This window comes from Aythya marila, assembly GCF_965140915.1.
Source record: "Aythya marila genome assembly, chromosome: 4".
In the NCBI taxonomy this organism is placed as follows: domain Eukaryota; kingdom Metazoa; phylum Chordata; class Aves; order Anseriformes; family Anatidae; genus Aythya; species Aythya marila.
Window position 1 is genome coordinate 18,037,702 of NC_139045.1, and position 21,469 is coordinate 18,059,170.

A 21,469-nucleotide genomic window follows, 5' to 3' on the forward strand; every position below is an offset into this window, starting at 1 on the left:
TTGAGGATGATCAGGAATGGAGGGCAAAGTGGAAAGGAAACAGTAGAAAAGCCCATCTCAAGCAATGGGATTACAAAAGGCAGGAATCTTGCAGGTATTACCTTCTAAGCCCTCACAACTAATGCTGCTTCCTAACCTCTCATGCATTGATCAGCTGGAAAAGGTCCCTTCAAGTCCATTAAAGTTTTCAGCCACTTTATACTGAAAATTAGGAGATAGCTGGTTAATGAGATGTAGTCACCATGCAGCAGGACTCTCTGGGCGAAGATGACCAAAGACTATTATTATAGACAAGATTTCTCTATCAAACCAGATACCTTCTTCCCCACATCACTTACAGAAGAGTAAGCTCAAAGAAAAGGAACAAGCAGAATGGCTCTGAGAAGTCACCTGCTCAGTTTGTGAAAAAACACAAGGCAGGTCATGTCATTTAGAAGCCTGCTATAGACAAACCAAGTTTCTCCCCATGGACATGTCACGGCATTGTCCTTCCAGCAGCAAGGATTCCCCAAGGTCCCCTCTGTTAGCAGGCTCTGGCTGGATAACACTGAGCTCAGACAGAGGCAAGCTTCACGTGATACTACAGACACATCTTATACTCCACAGAAACCCATGTATTAGTTTCCCCCTTCCCACACTTTCAAAGGAGGATATGGGAGTTTTAAGTTCATTTTACACAGACTTTAATTACCATAATGGAGCACCACACATATTAAAGAAAGAAGAAGGGACCAATTAAACTGGACAAATGATGATCTTGTTCAAGCTAGTGTACAGGGAACCTGCTTTTAAGATCCATAAAAAGAGGCTGACTGTTTGGAGGCGGGAGGATGGAGGGAAGCATAAAGAAAGAGTGGCTGTAGCCACATCTTAAATGTTATTTGCAGATTTACTCATGGAAAGTATATGGATACCTTTACAAGTTAACTCCCCAGTACCAGCATTTTGAGAAAGTCCCAAGGGTTTCAGGGCAGAGAACCTGGAAGTTATGTTTGCTTTTTAAAATATTTTGTTTCCCCTTGGAGGCATGTCAATACAACTTCAAGTCAGATGGTAGATAGCAGGAATGATAAAGCTGAAAAGTAATTTGCAGTAACTATGTTTGGTTTATTTCCTGGTTCAGTGTCAGAAAAGAAATTCAGGGACTGCGGGAATGCTTTCTGAAACTAAGTTGTTTTGGTTCTGCCTCGCTAGTATTGTGAAAGGCTATACCAAAAAGTTCTGAATTACCAAGTTCATATCCATGTTGCCAGCTGCATAAAAAACCACTGAAGCCATTTGGTTTCAATTTTCTATCTGAAAAGCTCTGCTTTGTGCAATAAATGGCAGCAGTCTTAATGTGTTATAGCCTGTTCTAGTTTTAACTTGGAAGCTTCTCTGAATTACACATCTAAGTGTAAGATCAAGCCAAAAATTCAATAGAAGGAATTTAGTAATTATAAAGTAACAAGCAAATCAGTATTTCAAAGTATCACTAAAACTTTCTGTGGTTTAATGCGACTTAAGTACTTCTGCTATAGCACACGGGGAATTATTTTCTCTACTTGCAGCACTTCAGAAAATCTTTCAGGATGACCAACTTTTCAGAAGGACTCATTTGTCCAAGATCTTCAAGGAAAAATAGAATTCACAATGTTGAGCTTCTCTTTACCCAAGCTTTCATTATGCTAGTTAAATGCTATGAAAAGCAAGAGGAGAAAGAGAAGCAGCAAGAGAGGAAGAAGCAGTAGCACTGGATTACATCCATGCAAAAGATAACTAAACAACGGGACAATAGTTCTGCTAATCAGAACTGACATAAAATCAGAGAAAAAACAGTACCTAAAGCATCAGAAATAAATGTCAGATCACAACCTACACTTTAGAAAAGTAGACAAAAGAATTTGGTTACAACGGTGATTTACACATCTTTCATTCATTTCTGGAATGGAAGTCTAACAGTAAATGGAAAAATACTTCTGATATCCCCAGATAGTTCCAATTATGCATAAGGCATGACAAAGCTCTCATAGCTAAGACATCAACAACAACGTAAGGTTTCATACAATGGGAAATAATTGAAAGCCATGTTATAATTACAAGGAAGAAATACAGGTGAAGAAAATCAGAATATGTGCAGGTAAAGCTCCATTCCTTTACAAACTTACTGGTCGATGTAGTCAGCACTAAGAGAATAAAATGCAGTGCTAGACATTTATGCTTTAGGTCTAGAACTCAGACTGTCACAGTGCTTCACATGCATTTGCTCACAGCAGCTGGCAGTACAATTTGAAGTGACCTTCCATGGGACACCAAAGCTCCTTGGCTTCTCCAGTCTCCCCAGACCTCTCTTCAAGTCAAAGACAGACCTAACTTTTCCCAAACCCTACTACCCTGACTATTAGTGGGATATTACTCTACCACTGTGGTGGTTATGGATATCCAATTAGAAGGCTGTGTGCTTTTGCTGGGAATGAAAACAATAGTTGCTTTCATTTCTGGCTGATTCAAAGTCCTAAATGAAGGCTCTGAAATTACCCACGCCCTCCAGTAAGAACCAAGGGACTCCAACGCTTCATTCTGTGTCTTCAATTTTTGTATGTGTTTTTACCAACAGAAACAAGAACCAATTTCTAATTCATCAAAGATTCAAAATTCCGGTCAAGATGCACTAATATGGGTGAACAGTAGTCATCAACCATTTTGGAAAATGTCATTAAAATTATTTCTAGCTTAACGTGCTCTTCAAATAACCCCCAAAATATATAATGCTTGGAACATGAGTTTTCCCCTCTACTGTCTCCTGTCCGGGAAAGGATCAGGCAATTTCCCTAGAACACGTTTCCTACTGGTTTACTATGCTACCTCCAAAAGGTTCATTTTATTCACAAGTGGAAAAAAATACCAAAATGTCAACTCCTGCCAAGTAAGGAGGATCTTAAAATTGGCATATTACAGGTGGCATTTTTTTCTTTTATTTCTTGGTAGTAGGGGAGTTTCCTGCTTCCCAGTCAAAATGACAATCTATCGCTCACAAGCTCTTTATTATTCTGAGAATAATACACACAAATACATTTTGGACAGACTGACTGCTACTCTCCCCCACCATAAACGTAAGATGACATGTGAGATACAGGTGAGCTACACCATCACTTCTCTTGTTCAAAGCATTCCATGGACTCACTACAGAGCACATTTTCCTGCCCTGCTATCCAAATACACCCAGCAACTGGTTAAGAATTAGCTGAACCAAGTTGCTAGGATTCATACATTTAAGACTCAACTTGACAAACTCCAGAACAACCTTGTCTGAATGCAGTGCCGATCCAGTTACAGGCAGTGGAAGCTGTGCTAGGTGACCTCCAGAAGTCCTTTCCATCCTGGATTTAGCTAGCCTGGCTATAGCCTGAAGAAAGCCTGACAGCAAACAACTGCAAAGCTATTTATCTGTGCTGCTGAAATATTACCAAGGTACAAGTTTAATACTGGGGTGTTCAAATAGCTTGAACTTGGATAAATCGTTGTTCCCTACATCAAGCTAAACTAACAGGGAATTGTTTCATTTACAAGCTACCTCTTGGCCACAGTAAGTGTCTGTATGGTTTTACCTCAAAAAAAATTAAAAAATGAATGGAGGTACACATCTGTGGGCAGGGTTTCACCTGAAAGGTATCTTGAAAGGCCTGATCACCTGAAAGGCCTGGTAACACAGCAGAGCTTTGATAGCAAAACCAAGCAACTCTTTCCTCTCCTCATCCATACTTCCCCCACCGCTGCTTGCCTCATTTGATTTCTACCAGTACCATGTTTACCAGAAAGCAAGAAAAAACAGTTAAGAATTTGACAAGGGAAGTTTCCTTGACATGGCAAGTTAACCTGATACAATTTAATGCATCAAATCCAACTTTGCAGCACCAAAACACAGCATGAGCAAAATTAAGGACGATACGTGCTATGAGCTGTGAGCATTGGCAGGGGGATAGGAAAGAATATCAAAGAAAAATTACCCTTATGAGTGACACTGAGGTTCCAGTCTTTTCTGATCATAATGCACAAGTCTGAAATATTGTAGTGCTGCTTAATGCTTTCATCTTAATGAGACAGTTTCCAACAGGAAAAACTTGGAAGGTACTCTACTGAATACTGCAATTCTAAGATACAGTGAGCTACAGAGAGACATTCTTTAGCTAATGAAACTCGGGGAGAAAAAGTTTTCATTACCAATAGCACAAGTCCCCCCTTCATTAAAAAATAAACAGGTGTACTTTCAGAAGCAGAAGTCATACTTAAAACCAGCCGTTCTTCACATATTTACATGTACAGCAATGGTGTCATAAAGCTGCTCTGGATTAGCAACCTAAGGGACAAAAATATACCTATACCCATCTCATTTCTTCTAATACTATGGTTACAGATAGAACTATAAACTGAGATTCTAAGAGTGGCCACAAGTCTTCCAAAAACTCGGTGACTTACAGGTACCTAGCTCACTAAGCAAAGCCTTCACATCAGCAAGGCTTAAATCAGAGAATGAACTAAATCCACTTTGTTTGAGAGACTTATCCCATAAAGTACGATAGATACAGATTTTATCATATTTCACCACCTGTATGTAATTAAGGGGAGTATTTTGGACTCTTGTATAATCTTGGATTGGGTGGGTAAAAAACAGGTTTTGCTGGGTATAACTGGGTGTGCACACTTTTCAAATTACAGTGTCTTGTAGTGTAGTCATTTATAGCCAGGCTACCTTTGCAATTAGATATATTGCCACACTTGTTTTTTTTAAAAAGCACATAATTTACAAGAGCATTTCTGAATCTCTACAGTGCAATTACAGAATGTAGTTTGCAGTCACCAGATCTGAACAGCAGCCTACAGAGTAATTTTGAGATTTTTTCCCACCTCAGTATAAATCAGTCTGAGCTTAATTGGAGACTACTGTTTGAGCTGCTAATCACGTTCTACCCTTCCTAGAAACTGTACAGATACTTTGTCCAACCTAATTTTGGTAAATGTTACATCCTGAAATAGGGCTCCTTCCCCTTGGAATAGCATACAGTTGCTTATTGTAAAAGCTTTGTGCCTGAGCTCTATATTATCTCCTTTTCACTTTCATAGCTTTTGAGGAATTTCAGTTGTACTTCCACTAAGTTTTGGTATATAAACAAACTACAAATAATGTTTAAATACTGTTTCTTCTAATAGAACCACACACCCCTAAACACACTCCTTAAAAGATGAGATTTTAAGATGATTAGGTAGAACCTACCTTTCTTTTAAGCCTCAAAGCAGCAATTTAGATAGAATCACATTTAACACCAAAAAAGCAGATCCATTCCAACACAAAAACAAAACAAAGATTGCATGTAATGTCTTAACTTTAAGAAACTGTCAGAGTGGTAGCATTCCAGTCAAAAATTGTCTTACCAGAGCTTGATGATAGAACAGTTCCTTTCTGAGAAGGTGCTTTAACTGTGCAGGTATTTTTGTTTTCACTTCCTCTCTTCAACACGGAGGGCACCATTTTAACCTTGGATGCTGATACAGCTCGTGGCATGACTGGGACTTTCTTTGGTGTATTTTTCCCTTCTGCTGTCCCATCTTTCGCAGAAGACATCTGTTTTAAAACAAACAAACCAAAAAAACAAAACAAAACAAAAAAAACACAAAACATGACCACTATGAGAAGCTGTTTCCCTTTCTAACATCTGTAATGAAAAACTGACCCCACAGGTAAGGGGCGTGCTTAGCTGTTTGCTGCTACACGGTCCACCAAAGAAGCAGTCAACAACATCACCTATGCTTCAGAACTTCAACGACTCTCTTAAATGGCTTCCAGTGACACAAAACTACAAGTTTGAAGATAGTCACTGATAATGACCAACATGTTAAAGCTGTTACAGAGGCTATTTAATGTCACTTTCTTCCTTCCTTGCCCCTCCAAGCTTTAATTGAGCCATTTGACTGTATGACTGTACCTAATCTCAAGACGAACTCTTTACCAAGTATCTACACAAGTTAATGCACTAAAATGTTAGTTGTCACGTACAACCCAAAACTTCCCAGCCCCTGTCACAGGTTTCCTGGCCTAGATCTTAAGTCTGGGCAGAGGAACATGTAAACCCTTTCACATTCAGGTGCCAAAAACTATCAATTCAGGACAAGTTTAAAACAACTGGTTTATAGGTTGTTTTCTCCTACCTCTACCTTTTATACAGAATTCTTATATATCATTAACTGTACCATACCCTTCCTACATTACATTGAGTAAAGAGATTTTTGCCAACCCAACCCCAAAGCTCTTCCTTTCTTTCCTACAATTCCTTTTCTTTGAAACCTCTTTCCAAGGTATTTGAAAGCAGCACATTGCTCCTGACAGGTAGCTGACTTGCCTGAAAATGTTTCCCAACCCGTCGTGCACACATACCTTCCGGCCAGGAAGTTCGCACCTTCCAGTTGGCCGACTGCCCGAAAAAAGGCATCCACCTTCTGCATGAAGAGTGGATCCAGGCTACTCCAACTATTCTAATGAGTCCCATTATTACTCAAATAAACGAACTCCCAAATTATTCAAATCAGACAGTGAAATTAAGAAGTTAAAAATGCTTCACCAAATTGTTGGTCGTGGGGTTTTGTGTTACATGATGTTGTTAATATATACAGACATTTCTATGCGTAAATTTTAGAAGTATGTTTTAGAATTAAAATATGCTTTGAAAGAAAAAATATTACTGCAAACAGTAATTTATCTCTAAGATCTACCTAAAATTACAGTACCACTAGAATTATCTTGATAAAAGTTATATTAGAAGTTATATTTGTAGAAATCTTAACAAGTAACACTACGTGATTTTACTAGCTAGACTGTAATTTAGATGTGTGCTTTTACTAGAAATCTTACTGACAGCTTTGCATTACTGAGACTTCATGTAAAGCTTTTTATACTATGGAAGAAAACGAAGGCTACAGACACTAAAAAGCACTTAAAGTAAGCCACTTAATAGTCAAGAGCTTACTGTTTAGATAGAAGTTCAGCAGTTTGTAAAAATTTGTATTTCTTCTCTCCTTTTAGCAGGAAGGTATTTCAGCCCAGAAATCAATGTTACAACTGCTGTTGCAGACACAAAACCCATCCCTCAGTTCCCATTCAGCACTGTGCAATGCAGACCTCCCCTTCTTTTTTTTTTTTTTTTCCAAACGTACAAAACATATCATCAAATAATTGAATTTTAAAAGCTTACCACAGGAACAGAGCACAGGTCAAATGTTTCATTTGCCACATCTTTCAACAACGGTGCTTCCGGAAGAATTCCCATGTTGTCGTTTTGCTCCTTTTCACCTCCCATCGGGTGGATGTTTTCAGCAGAGGGCTGCATTAACAAGTTTGAACTTTCCATTTTATCGCTCCGCATCTCCTTGGAGCCCTCTATGCATGTTGGAAGCGCGGCAGAGAGCGAGGAGCATGCTGAAGTGGTAGCGCCTGCCTTGCCAATGTCTTCCAGGTTCTGCTTCAACACAGGTGTCTTTGAAGCCCTGTGGGAAGCGTTTCGGGGATGTGTTGTGGCGTGTACGACTTGGCTAGCAAAGAGGTGTTTGTTAAGATGTAGCTTATGGGGCTTATTCACAGGCAATTCCACTTTAGTATCTTTAGCTAGATCTATTTTCCTTTTCAGGACTTTTACAGAAGGGGACAATTGCCTTGGGGAAGCAGCTAGTGAGGATGAGGAGGTGGCTGACAGCTGGGGGGACTGAGGAGACCTTTTTAAGGGTGCAGCCTCTCTTGGCTGCAGCACAGGCCTAGACATAACCTTTGGCTTGACATTCTTGAAATTAGGTTTGGGAAAACTAACAATCTCAGACTTCCTCGCTTTGGTTATTGTTGATGCAACAGGAGACCTGCCCGATGTTTTTCCCGTAATTTGACCTGAATTAGCTTTAAGCAAAGGACTTCTGTTTTGTACTCCTATGAACACCTCATTTGGTTGCAGTTTAGTAGACTTGTCTCCATGTTCTGCCACAGCTGGAACAGAAAAAGTTGTATTTTTTGATTTCTCCTTAGGAGTTGAAGTAAATAGAGCAGAATCTCTTTCATCAGCCAAAGGACTGAAGACCACAAAAGTTGCTTCACATTTCAGCTCAGGCAAAGCAGCCCTCTTTAGTTTTGGTACGCTGCAAGGCGTTGTTTCAGACACAAAAGGGGTGTTGTGCATATCTTGAAAAGCAGCATTTCCAGAGATGCTTTGTTCTTTGGTTAAGGGTTCACTGTTTTTCTTTGATGCTTGTTCTCCATCACCGTTATCTACTGGTAAAAGGTGCTCCTTATTTACAGGACCATCCTTGCATGTTTCAGCAGTGGAATTCCCAATTTCATCACAGCCAGCAGTATTCTGCGAGGATTTTGCTTGCTGATCTTCGTATGTATTAACACATGGATCTTGCATGCAAGCATCTATACATCCAGCAGCTAGTTTTCCAGATGGTGCTTCTGCTTCCTGTGGTGCTTTATCAACGTTGTTAGTGTTTTCTAAATAGTGTTCAACAACTGCAGAGGCAGGACAAGGTACTTCAAGTTCAGAATAGACATCTGGGCTTCCTGAAGCCACTATTGTAAAGGAGAAATTCGGGATTTTTTCTGAGCTGATTGCACCAAGTTTCGCTCTTGTAAATACTTCATCAGAAGAGTGTTCACTCAGATGCACATCATCATTTTGATCAGTTTCCACAGTTCCACCTATAACGCTAGTAACATCCAATGTGCTCAGGTGGCAGCGTACCCTGTCTTTTATCATGGACTGCACGTTCTGCTCTGAAGCAGGAAGAGGTAATGCACAGTTTGAGTCGGACTGACTGTAAGGCACCCATTGTTCAAGACTCTGATCTTGCATTTCTGCCACAGCCACATTATCTTTCAGGAAGTTTGCCATTTCTTTCAAGTCACAGTTCAAAGGATACACACAGGTCTGCCCGGTCACAGAAGACTTGCATGCAGCATCTGTATCTCCCAAGAGACCTCCCGTGCAGTTATATTTACCAGGCATCATCTGTAGATGATGTGTGTCAATATGCTGCTGTTTTAAAATAATACTTCCAAAGTCACTCTTATCTTCAAGAACAGTATCATCTTCATGCTTAGTTGCTATATTTTGGTCAGTTGAATTACCATGCAATTTGGTGGCACAATTGTTTGAGGAAGGTGTAGCTTTGTCACATGCATAATTATTTCCATTTTCATCCCTTATAAGTAAGGAAGACTTCAAGCCATTCTTTGCTTTGTCATCTGACTTTTCAATATTCATTTTGAAGGATAAATTTTAAACTATTTTCATTTTATGCTTATTTAAGATCCCAGAGAATGCAGACTCTACTGAATATCGCAGAAAAAAAAAGCTTTTCCCTGGATCATGTCAACTATCCTAAAAGATATTTAAAAAGCAGTTCCGTTTTCATACTTTCCAAGAGGATTCAAGAGTTCTAGAATTAAAAAGAAATAAAAAACTATTAAACAAACCAGAACTTTAAAGACATTATACATTCTTATTACTTGTGACTTGATTCAAGTGCAGGCATTTTGACCAACTTCCTTTAGGAAGTTAGGCTTTTGCAATGACGATAACCATAAAAGTTTCATTTCTCCAGCCATTTCTCCTCCCGTGGGTGTAAAGCAACTTTTGAACTCTTTGGTCCTCTGCAATCAAGTGTGATTTTAGGGCTGCTTTCCTAGATTCTCAGCTTCTATACAAGCAAAGGAACAACAAGAAAGGTTCAGCTGTCCAGATACCATCTTCCTGCTGAGACACCAGATGTTCAAATGCCTGCTCATTTTTCCCTTCCAACAGCAAGTACCTAACAACAGGGCACGATTCCTCATAAAGCATGTAGTGTTTGGAAGCCAAAAGCTTACATAGGCTCAAAATAAGATTCTAGAGAGAAAAATCTGCCCAAACTGAGCACCAGACTGACTGAAGAACCTCTCGGTCACAAGTTGCAAGCAGCGTGGAGAACTCCAGGGAAGAATTGCTGTGCACTTAGCCTGTTCTTACACTCAGCATTTAGCACTGGTTACTGCTGGGGGCAGGACAGAGTTTGGCAAATCTTCAGTCTGACCAAGCATGGTCACATATACATGTGTTCTTATGTACAAATTTGGATGAAGATAGAAAATTAAGAGGGATCTAAACTGTAATAATGACAAAACGCTGCTGTGTAAGCATATGTTTAGAGCAGATACCAGAGAAACAACATAGCAGCAACACTAAGAATCCTAGTGAAGAGAGAGCTTCAGGGCTCATCCCTCGATGAGATGGTAGTGAGCAATAACAAGCCCAGTGTTTTCCTACTGTGTTGAAGGCCTTTCTCCCTGCATTTTGAGGAAGCATGCACAGCAGAAGCAACTCAAGGTCTTTATGGAGTTTTCCAAAGATACCCGAGCTGAACTGGAGAGAAGACAAGGAGATTCCTAGGTATCTTTAGGGTTACACCCCAACACTACTGGAGTAACCAACAGGTAGATGCACAGAGGACTTTCAGAGTCCCTGGAAAGGAATTTCCTATGTAGCAACAGCCTCCACTTTCAATAAGGAAGACACAAGACTAGCAAAGTGGAGGAACAATCCCAATGATGGCTCCTCTACAGTAGAGAAGAGCTGCATATCATCACCTAAAACCTTACAGAAAGGGAAAGAGATCTCCAGGGGAGAGCAGGGGGAAGGTTGATGTGGCAAAAAGAAAACAAGATTAAAGAAAAGCCCTTGCACCTATAAGGACAAGCGCCTAGAAAGCACTGAGACTGCATGTACCTACCAAAACCACAAGGCCAAGAAAGGAGACAGATTTGAGAGACGAAATACAAAGCACCCAAAGCAGTCCAACTGCTTTGAGCAGTTGAGCTCTGTAACATGAGTCCATACGAGAAGCCCCTAGTACCAGAAATAAGACCAGAGCACAGCGGAAAGGTAGGCAAGACAGTGCAGATGTGGAGCAGAAATTCAGATCAGTCAGAAGAAGTGACTCTCTCAGAGCAAGTGTCTAATCGTGAAGGACAGTTCACTGGATCCACAAGGGAACCAGGATGAAGACTCATTCATTGACAAAGGTCATAAGGCAGCTTTTCCCAGCTGAAGAACAAGGAAATTAGGCAGGTGTTGAACATCTCCACACATCTGGAGTCCATTTTGCAGGGCCCACAAAGTCTTGAGTATAAAAGCAGCACTCTAGGTAAGTCTGTTCTAGATCTGCAGGAGGTTGTGTGCTCGCAGCAGACCAAACACAGCTGCGTCTAGCCCACCACCTTTTCTTTACATGGAACTTTTTACCTTCAGTCTGAGACAGATACTTAAAGACCGTAGAAGGGGGAAAACAAGCCACCAAAATAAGACAGCAGCCCTCTCTCTGCTTCCCTCCAACCCCATTTCCAAAACAAAAGGCACTGAAGATGAAATGCTGGACTAGACAGCTCCTGCTTAAACTCTCCCAGTTCCTTATGGCTGCTCTAGATCCTTTGCATACCCAGTATTATTCAGTCCCCACAGACGCATGAACAATTGTAGCACCCTTATTTTAATCCTCCATTATGAAACGTAAGACAGGTTCAAGAGTTCGTCCGCAAAAGTCGTCCCTGGAGGCAGGACAAGAACCTCTCCTGAATATTTTTCCATTGATTTAAGTCAATCACAGAATCAACTTCTGAAAAACGCTTGCAAGCTTTGCTTTCACCGTTGTTTTGACACACAAACTAGTTTCTACTTGTTTGGAGACAAACCCATAACACACAATGCAGCTTGCTCACCTCGTCATGCAACAAGAAGTTGAAATTCCATTTTGCTTTTGCATTAGCCCAGGTGCAAAGAGCATTCTCACCTCTCTCAAAAGCTTCTACACTACAGAAAATGGGGAACTCCACTATGCCAACTAGCAAGACTCAGGTCTTAAGAATTTAAAGAATGACATCTTAGCTTACCTTATGGATTGCTAAGACACCAACATTTGAAACACAAGAGATGCAGCTAAGTAAACCTTGGTATAATCAATGCTTAAGAAGCTCCAAGAAAAATAAAAGCAGCTTTGAGACCAAATAGAAAAATCAACAAGTGAGTTTAAGTTGCATATACAAATGTGTACATGCACGGATAGTTCTGTTTGCTCAGTCCACCATTAACTACAACATATACAAATATATACTTCTGATTTAACTATTTCAAAGCTGATTCTCACTTCAGCAATCCATTAAATCAGCTTCAAATACTGCTTCGTATCCACATTTAGAGTCTAAAAGTGTCTTTCACAGAAACTGAGACATTTCTAAGGCTTAACTAGAGCATATAACAATTTGTAACATAAATTAACATTACTCCTCAAAAACTTACATTCTGTAGCTCTGCAGGCAGGGTTCATATGTTCAAAACATACATTCATCAGGCTTACAAGCTTCCTGGAGGCAAGAAGTTCTTTACATTTATTTACATCTGCTACACTAGGGCAAATGACGTTATGCACAGCCACTACTTCCTTTATGAGTGGTCAGTAGCAGATAGGCAGACAAAATATTTGCCCTTCCCACGAATATTCTTTCCGAAGAATACATTGGTCCTGACAAACTAATGGACTTAGGGAACTCTCTGAACTAAATACTACTACTAAACTCATTTTGAGTTTATTTATCAGGCCTCTAGTTATTTCCCTTCCTCAACATACATGGAAAAGCTTGTGGGAATAAAAGCATTGCTTTGGAAAACAAGGGAAGTGAGCTTGGCAAGCAAATTCTAAAAAGACAAGAGACCAGCTGCCAGTGGCCCCAGATTCAGGAGAAATACACTACAACATGCAGAACAGGGTTCAGAGCAAGATTTTGCAGCTTCTACTAATCTACAAGGCTAGGGCAGTTTGCATGTGCACTGTAAAAGTAACGGGGGACAGACAGTGACTGGTTCAGTGCTGGGTAAATCAGAGCCAAAACCATAGCAATTAGTATAAATAAGTCAAGCTGCAAGTTTCCAAATTACTACAAGAACGCAAGTCAGCTTGCAGTACTCTCACAAGGCAATTAGGCTTTTCCTGGTGCTCCGTCTGGAGCTGGGTGCTTTCAGCCACGTAGTCCTAGCACTCATGCCAACCCAGCAGCTATGTTGGCATGTTCTGTACCACAGCGGGTGGGGGGGGCGGGAAGATCTGAAAGTCAAGGGTGTGCTCCTACGAGCAGGAAGGCAGGCGAGAAGTGTTCCCTGTGTAACCTGAGTTATTTCCCATCCTGATGAGCCTTGGTCTGTGCTAGAAAAGAGGATGTTAAGCTTCTGGAACAACTTTACCCAAACATTTATAACATTACAAGTACAACATGCTCCTAGAAATGAATTACAAGAAGTGCTCATCTGGTACTATCACCACGTGCCTAAGAACACACAATACCATCAGTGTTGGCACTATAGCTAAGCAACTTCTTTATGCTTTAGTCAAAGTCATCTGAAAAATCAAAATCAATGTGAGACACTTGCCATGGTAAGCAGAAATAATGCATAAGTTCTGTTAGGCTCCTGTCTCTATTTCCAAGTTCAGGCTGTTGTTTGTAAGCAAGAAGAATCAGCCATTCCAATGGATTTAGACAGCATCTTGGTAAGAGAATTTTGCATCCTTTAAAATAAAAATCAGAAGTTGGGGATTATTTAAGTATGTTCTGGGAGAACTCTGCATTCAAAAGTGGAAGACTGGTCCAGTGACTTTTCTTAAAAGTAAAATAAATGCCTCTCTTACTTAGTTACCTAAAGACATTTTAAAAAAAAGTCTAAAACTGGGATCTAGCATTGGGGTATTTGGAAGTACAACTGCCTGACGAGCAAGTTCTGCACATTCACGCCTTTCCCTGGTGTTTAACAGCACCAGGCCAGGTGAAACTCGCGGAAGTAAGAGATAAGCACACACAAGCTGGTGACAAACCCTAGCTATAAAGGCAGCACGAGTAAGCAAATGTATTTTATTATTTGAGATTAAGCGCATGATCAAACAAAACCAAAGCCACCTATTTGAACATGCAGGTCAGAATCCCAGCAAACCTCTCACTTGGATATTCTGGGACTTTCCATTGCTGGGACTTAATCAGACACTCATTCTTAGCTTCGTTAAGACAGTATTCATTGCTACAAGCAGCACAGGGATTTCAAACTGGGGTGCAGTACATGACTGCAATACACTGTCAATTAGCTAGCACTGCTTAGCAAATACTACTAGGAACAAGGACTGTGCCTGGTTTTCCATGAGATCCCTATTCAGCCTGTCACTTTTGAAACTTGTAAAAATGACATTAAGTTATTACATCCCAGTTAAATTACAGTGACAAACTTTTCAATATGATTTTTTGGGTTTTTAATGTGTTTCCCCTCCAAGCCCCTCCATCTTTATCAAAATCGGCATTTTTATCAGCAGCAACCTAAGTTCCTGTACAAGTAAGGATTGACTTTCAGTTTGAAATGAAAGCAGGGAGCTAAAACTCAAACAAGACAATAGCTTGTTTATTACAACACTTCCTGGGAAGGTCAAGGTTCAAGTCCTCCTTTTTGAGAGATCTGATGGAGCTGCAGAGCACAAACAGGACTGGGACCAGCCAAGCCTGATGCTCACCAACCCTGATCCAGCATTTGAGTTCTTGGACTGAATAGTAGTTACAAATATTGCTCACCTTGTCTATTGCCTGGATTTCAGCTAAACTGATCTTTCCTCCATCGCTGTCATTGCAGAGGTGCATTTACCCAGAAGCAGGCACACAGGGCACCAGAATACCTATTGCACCTTGGATTATCACTACAACCTGGGGAGCGGGGAGGGAGGATGCAGCTGCTGGCCCAAACAAAAGAATCACCTCCAAGTATTAAGTCTACAAACCTGTGATTAAGTAGAGACTGTCTGCTGCTGTCTCCTCTTGACTGAGGAATACAAGGCCTTCAGAAAGCAGCAAACACCAAAATGGCAGAAGCACTCTGTGAGAGCAAGAACGCCATGCTACAAAGGTGGTGGCTCAAATGCCAGTCATAACTCTGGGGAAAATAAAACAGTTCTTGTTTCCTACCAGTGAGCCACAACTTAGTCATGCGTGGCAAGTCAGAGCAGAGATGGCTTTAACCATTACCACTGAAATAACTCCTGCATTAGATATTTGCCTTCGCACTCAAGTTTTGATGCCAACAAATATAGCACAACGTGCCAGGCAGCATGCACTGAAACTACCTCAGGTTATATGTGGACTTGAAATTTTTCATATTCCTGAACTGTTTTATGAAGCATCTGTGCCCCTGGGTCTAGTGTGAGTACTACACGACATTTAACGGACATTATTGGTATTGTGGCAAGTAAAAAATTGTGTCCTTAGAATAAGGTAGTTGAGGCCACAGGGAGACTCAGCTGCTCCCATGCACGTGTCCTTTCAGATCTTCGCCTAAACCAAGAGACAGTTCAGCAACCGGCTATATTTAACACCGACATACAATATGAACTAGTTTACTGAGCATTTGGAATACCTCCAACATAATCTGTAGTGAAGTAAGATACAGTAAGTCCAGCAGTATTATTTAGCTCTAGTGGATTATTCTGTGCAACAAATCTGTAACCCAATTAAGTACCTGAAAAAAGCAGGTCAACACATCCTCTAATGACCAAAAAAGTAGCATCCTTGTCACAATATCCTTTTGCAGTGCAGATTATTAGTCAAGATGCTTAGGATTTCTCAAGTTAACCAGGTCAGAAGTTTAATCAGCTCACAGTTTTTGCAGACTCAAAGATGCCTACTACGCAGAAGTTGTCATTCAGTCAAGGAAGGCTACAGCCAGCCAGGAAAGAGTTTCCACTTCCCTTATAAGAAATCCTATCACTGAATTAGGACTGCGCAGCAACAGCATCACAGCAGAACTGAATTCTGAAGATTTTATTTACCAAATTAAAAAGCAAGTGTTCCTATGCATTTTTTCATACTCAAGGCTACTGATTACATACATGGGAACAAAATCTGCTAACACTTCAACAAATCGGTTAACAGAAATAATATTTTGTTAGCCAAATAGGAAACAGCTCCAACCCAATGATTGGAAGTCCTAAAGGTGCAGCAGCTGTTGAGGATTTTCAGCAAGTATTGTTGAATACTCTCTTAAACCATATACATGTAAATCCTAACAACATCACTGATATTTCACCTGCACTGCTGCATAACTGACATCTGGACTAACTGAGCGACTCACAACCATTGTTCCAAATATTGTAGGCTCAAGAGGGAGGAAAAAAAAACTATCATATTGTTTTTATATTCAAAAAATGTTATGTTTCCTACAAAGGAAACTGTTTCCCACAGTGAAATCAGTTCTGCTGCTTGAGTTTGTTTTTATATTTTACTCCTTTTTACATTTTTTTATTTGTTTATTTTTGGTCTCAGAACACTGAATCCAACAGGGACTGGCCCTGCAGAGCAAGAACATAGCCCTCTACCTCTGTAGCAGACAAGCTACAAAAACAAAGATGCCGTGACAGTTCTGTAGAGCTGCTTTGAGAAAACAGCTTGATTTACACAACTCTTAGGCCAGGGGGGAACAACAATCAGTGCTCTCTGGAAAGCACGAACTCCCACGTGCAGCTTCACCACAGCTGCCTGCAGCCTTGTGAGAGCTCAGGTTCCACTTGGCCCTCTCGGGGGCAGGACCAGAGAGAAGGGGAAGCTGGGCACAAATTGCTTGCAAGACTGCCAGGATGGGGTTATTTGTCTGACCTGCATAATCTGGGCTGGATATAGATGCGCAGCCTGCCGCCCTGCTCTCTGCAGACGCCCTCAGCTCCAGGGAATGGGCTCCACTTGAGCACAGAGCAGCAGCGCTTCTCTGGAGGGTTCTGCATCCACTGGGCAACAGTGGGACTCGATGCTACAGCCTAGAAAGTGTCCCATCAGTCCCTCAGTGACTGCTCAGGAATGCTGCAGTCTAGCAATGAATCATAATTTCTTCGTTAAAATGCAGGAGGTGCAAACCCATTACTTTAACTTTAAGCAACTTGTTTCAAGGAGAAGCGTTAAGATCAAATCCAAATGCTTTTTATAGCTTCTACAGTACAGCCAAACCTCTACACCAGCACTTTCAGATAGCTGAAACACTATTTCAACTTCAAAATACTAACCTCACAAACAATTCTCCCTGTTTGTCTACTTAGCTGACTTGGCAGCTTCCCAAAAGAGCAAAGATAAAAGCAGGTCCCACAAGAGTAAATACACAACCAGATCTCGACAAGCACCCTGGAAATACAGCTTCATGTGGCCCAGAATATTAGCTTTCATTTCATTTTAAGACTGACCAAAATCAATGCAAGGGGCAGTGACAGAAGCATTATACACCTGGCGCCACATCCATACCTGCTGTTCCCAAGAGAGCTTCAGCTCCTGCTACGGCTGTCCCTTGAGCTGAGGAGTGCAGAGGACGCTCCACATGCTGGTAAAGTACTGCTGCTGGGCTACAGAGGTAAAAAGCTGCACCCTACTTTTATTATAAAATTAGGTCATAACTCTGCAATAACTGACAGACTTTTTTTTTCTTGCAAGGACTGATCACACATTAGACATGCTATCCTCCATCAAGCGATTCACTCACACACATGGATAGGCTCTCTGAAGCCTCTAAAACTTGGTGCCATGCAAAAACTACCCAGCCTACAACACAGCTCACCTCACATTTAACCCTTTAGGCTTTGACTTCACCAGTTTTATAAGCCCGATAGAGGAAAACGTGAATTACATATGAACAAGAATAGCAGTGTGATTATTTAAGGGACACTGGTCTGTCACGGTACATTTTAAGTGATCATTCCACCACCACACATACAGTTGCATACCAGGAACCTATAAAATACTATTTCTTGGGCTAAACTACATTTAGACAGGTAAACCTGAATTTAGAAAATAACTAGGAGAACATAAAAATAAAGGGATCTTCCATTAATACCATGAGGGGAAAAAATTAAGTCATTTTAGTGGGAAGAAATACTGCAACTTCTACAGATTCTGCCTAAGGTCAGGCAATACAAACTTTCAAGTTAAATGATTTATTTTCCTATAGTTAAAGTTTAAATCTCCCCCTGCTCAAAACTGTAGAGAGCATGTACAGGATGTACAGCTTCACTAGGTGCAAACTTCTCCAAAGCTGTGCTTTCCGGGCTGCTCCTCCAAGGACATCCTTCGCTAGGAGGGCAACAGAGACAGAACATTATTTCTGGATTTATGTTGGTCACTGACCTACATTATTTAATTCTGGGAAGTCAAATGAGGAAAAGGAACGGCGGCAAATGGCAGCTGCTGGGTCAACCAGTCGCTTGACAGGACAAAGTCATGAAACCATCATTCACCTCAGCAGTAAGTCAGAAATGCCGGCATTTCACACAGCAAGCACTGCAGTACTCTGTAACGCAGGTGGAGAACTCCACAGGGGGCTAACACAAATAAATGCACTAAAGAAAATTCACACAACTTATCTTACTTCAGCACGTAGATGAGAAACTGCTTCCTGCATTTCACCTCAAAGACACAACAAAATAATTCTCATATTTAAACTTCTCATAGCTTCTGTGGGGATGAGGAATGAAGACTGCTGAAAAACAAACCACCAAAATTGCTTCGGTGGCAATACAAAAGTGAACTGAACTGTCCTGTGAACCATTACCAACTTTTTTTTTCCACAAACCCATCACAGTAAGTTTAAATTTGCAGGACAGAATTATTTGATCTGTGGGTATCAAGTTCAAAGCATGTTAAGAACATTGCAGTTTCTAGATCTCCTTCTAGAAATCCACCAATTTACAGTACACATTTACAGGATTTTATGTCCAGCTCAGCTTCCTGAAGTACTCTGGTAAATGAAATCCCCAAATGCTGGGTAATGCTAAATTGAAATGAGTTGCCTACACAGGGTGGGAAAAATAAAAATAACAGTAGAAAACCCCCAACCTACAGACACACACCTAGTGCTGAGTAATCCAAGAAAATAAAGAAATTACAAAGCTTCTCCTGGTAGGAAAGCACATGGGCCTAATTGCCGAATGCTGAGTGAAAAAAGGTTGAGCTGAACACAACATACAGGAAGCACTTACACAAGATTTCCATTTGCTGGTGCTCCCATTTTTATTTCTCTAATTTCAGAAAACGTTTGAGCTCTCTGTCCCTCCTACACCAGGTCTTGAGACCGAACAGAAGACAGTTTCCACCTTGCCTTTTTTTCCTTCAAACACACCGTCGGGTTTCTCTGTTCTATGGGCCAAATCAAACATACCAGAGGTGTTTGCACAAATCCCTGGGTTGTATACTGCTCACAAATGTCAACTGCAAGCAATTCATGCTGCATGAGGAGCTCTCTCCAGAGGAAGCCGCCTCACAAGAAGCGGGGATAGAAGGGACTGGCATGTAGAATGCTGGCAGTTAATTTTCTGGAAAGTTCATCAACATCCACGACTTCGGAGTTGCACAACATGTACTATTTGGTGGTCAGACCTATCACTGTTCAGAAGATTTCTGAATAGTTGAGGGACACCAGTCTGTCCAAATGGATACAAGATGGCGCTGGACGCCATGGCTGCCCTGGCCTGGATTTGTTGTACCCACAGAGAAGCTCCCGCTCGAAACCAGGTAGGCCACAAGCAAGGTGGCCCCTGGACTGGGACAACTTTACGGAGAAGGCCAAAGCTCAGTTGGTACTGTAGGCAAAGTGCTCAAATTAGTTCTGCTTCTCTCATCTTCCATATCACAGACTGCTGGGGCACTGCATTTCTGAGTGTATAGAATGGTCTTTAAATAAAACCCGAACACCTACAGTTGGTCTCTGACTTTTCTTGAAGCAAAAAGCAGAGAGATCTAAATTCTCAACTAACCACATGACAGGTAAACAGCTTCTACTGAGGTATGCACACAGGTCTAAAAATCAAGTTGTCAGCAAGTCAGACAAGTCTTCACACTGATAAATATTGTTAGACCAAGTCCTTTGACCACTTTTTCACAAATCACTAGAGAACAGCAGATGAGGAAGGCAGCAGAAAAACACACATTTTCATAACATTAAACTGTACTAAAACCTCCTGAACTATTTCACACAATCTGAGTCAGTTATTTTGCACAGAATGGACTGAACACAAGGTACAGCACTAGCCCACTGGGCTTACTTAAACAAGCCTGCATAAGTTTCCACATGCAGAAGAAAAAATGAACAAACCTCACTGTTCAGGTTTATTTATATGTCAGGTGCTTGCATGTTTGTTCATAAAACCACACAGTAGAAAAACGTATTTTAAAAGCTGTTTGACAAAACAATCACAAGTCTAATCACAGCCACAGGTTTAGTGCAGTAACACACTGGAGCTTACTGTTAGGATAACTTGATGAATCAGATGCCTATCTCTGTCTTATTCTTTGATACAAAGGGTAGCTCATTTGTATTCCACAAGGAGAACACACCAGTTCTGGTAATAGAACTATGAAATCCTAGTTCTTTAAAGAACACCAACTATATGTCCTAAGCATATATATGTTGGGTTAAGCATCCAATATAAAATACACACGCAAATTAACAGTTAGATCAGTGAATAATTCAAATCCCACACCAACTACAGGAGAACTTCTATCCTGAGCAAGCAATGTAATAACAAAATCAAAGTCAGGCTGTGATATCCAAAATTAGAGCATCAGCAACCACGAGCATCAACACCTCACTGTGCAGGAGTACACATTTGTGGAGTCCACAGCCTGGAGAGATTCACCTTGCTTGTCCCCAAAAGGTCAATGCATTCAAAATATTCACTACGGGGCAGGAAACCAAATGCCAACTTAGAGAACATTCCTGGGGTCTTGCCACCAAACCTCTCTCAAAGGGAGGCTGCCAAGTTTCATGCATCTCGTGTTACACGAGCCACAAGATGTGACAACCCTCTCATGCCATCCCACCTCTCTGCCAAGATGCACAGAGCCAGCTGGGGGCCAGCAGAGCCAGCAGGCACCGGAGGAACCACCTCAGCAGCCTGGAACAGCTGAAGAAATGCAGCTGCAGGAATAAGAGCTGCGAGCTCAGGTGCAGCAGTAACAGCTACAAGGACTGCAGCAGCAAAAGGTGAGAAAGGCTGGGGAGGACCCCAACCCAGACCCTCCTGACTGCAGGCTTTCACACCAGCCCTCCCCATGACACATACAAGCCCTGACAAGTTCACAAACACACAGCCTTAGAAACCTATGGATGCCTGAAAAGAAATATGGGGAGAAAAAAAAAATAAATCACAGATTTCAGTTTCTATCCAATCTAGTCTGCCAGTTTATACTGTCCTACTTTATTCTACCACCACTGGAAAAATCTACACTGCCATCTACAAACTAGTTCATTGACTAGTTTCTTTACTTGTGCCCTAGGAGTTGGCTCAAGCCTTACCAAAGCATTAGTCAGCACAGGAAGAAAAAGATCCTGCCTGTAAAAGGTACTTGAATAAGAGTTCTTATCCAAAGCAG

General features: G+C 41.1%; 1 protein-coding gene across 4 annotated transcripts in view; it reads right to left on the reverse strand.

Annotated features, from left to right (window-relative positions):
- MTUS1 (microtubule associated scaffold protein 1) overlaps positions 1-21,469 on the reverse strand; it is a 113,479-nt gene that overhangs the window by 76,993 nt on the left and 15,017 nt on the right. For all 4 annotated transcript variants that reach the window (XM_082758965.1, XM_082758967.1, XM_082758966.1 and 1 more), the window contains exons 2-3: positions 7,224-9,453; positions 5,410-5,599 (exon numbers count right to left, since the gene is read on the reverse strand). In XM_082758965.1, the coding sequence (XP_082615091.1) occupies positions 5,410-5,599; positions 7,224-9,278 (2,245 nt within the window). In that variant the 5' untranslated portion in view covers positions 9,279-9,453. The remainder of the gene's footprint in view (positions 1-5,409; positions 5,600-7,223; positions 9,454-21,469) is intronic.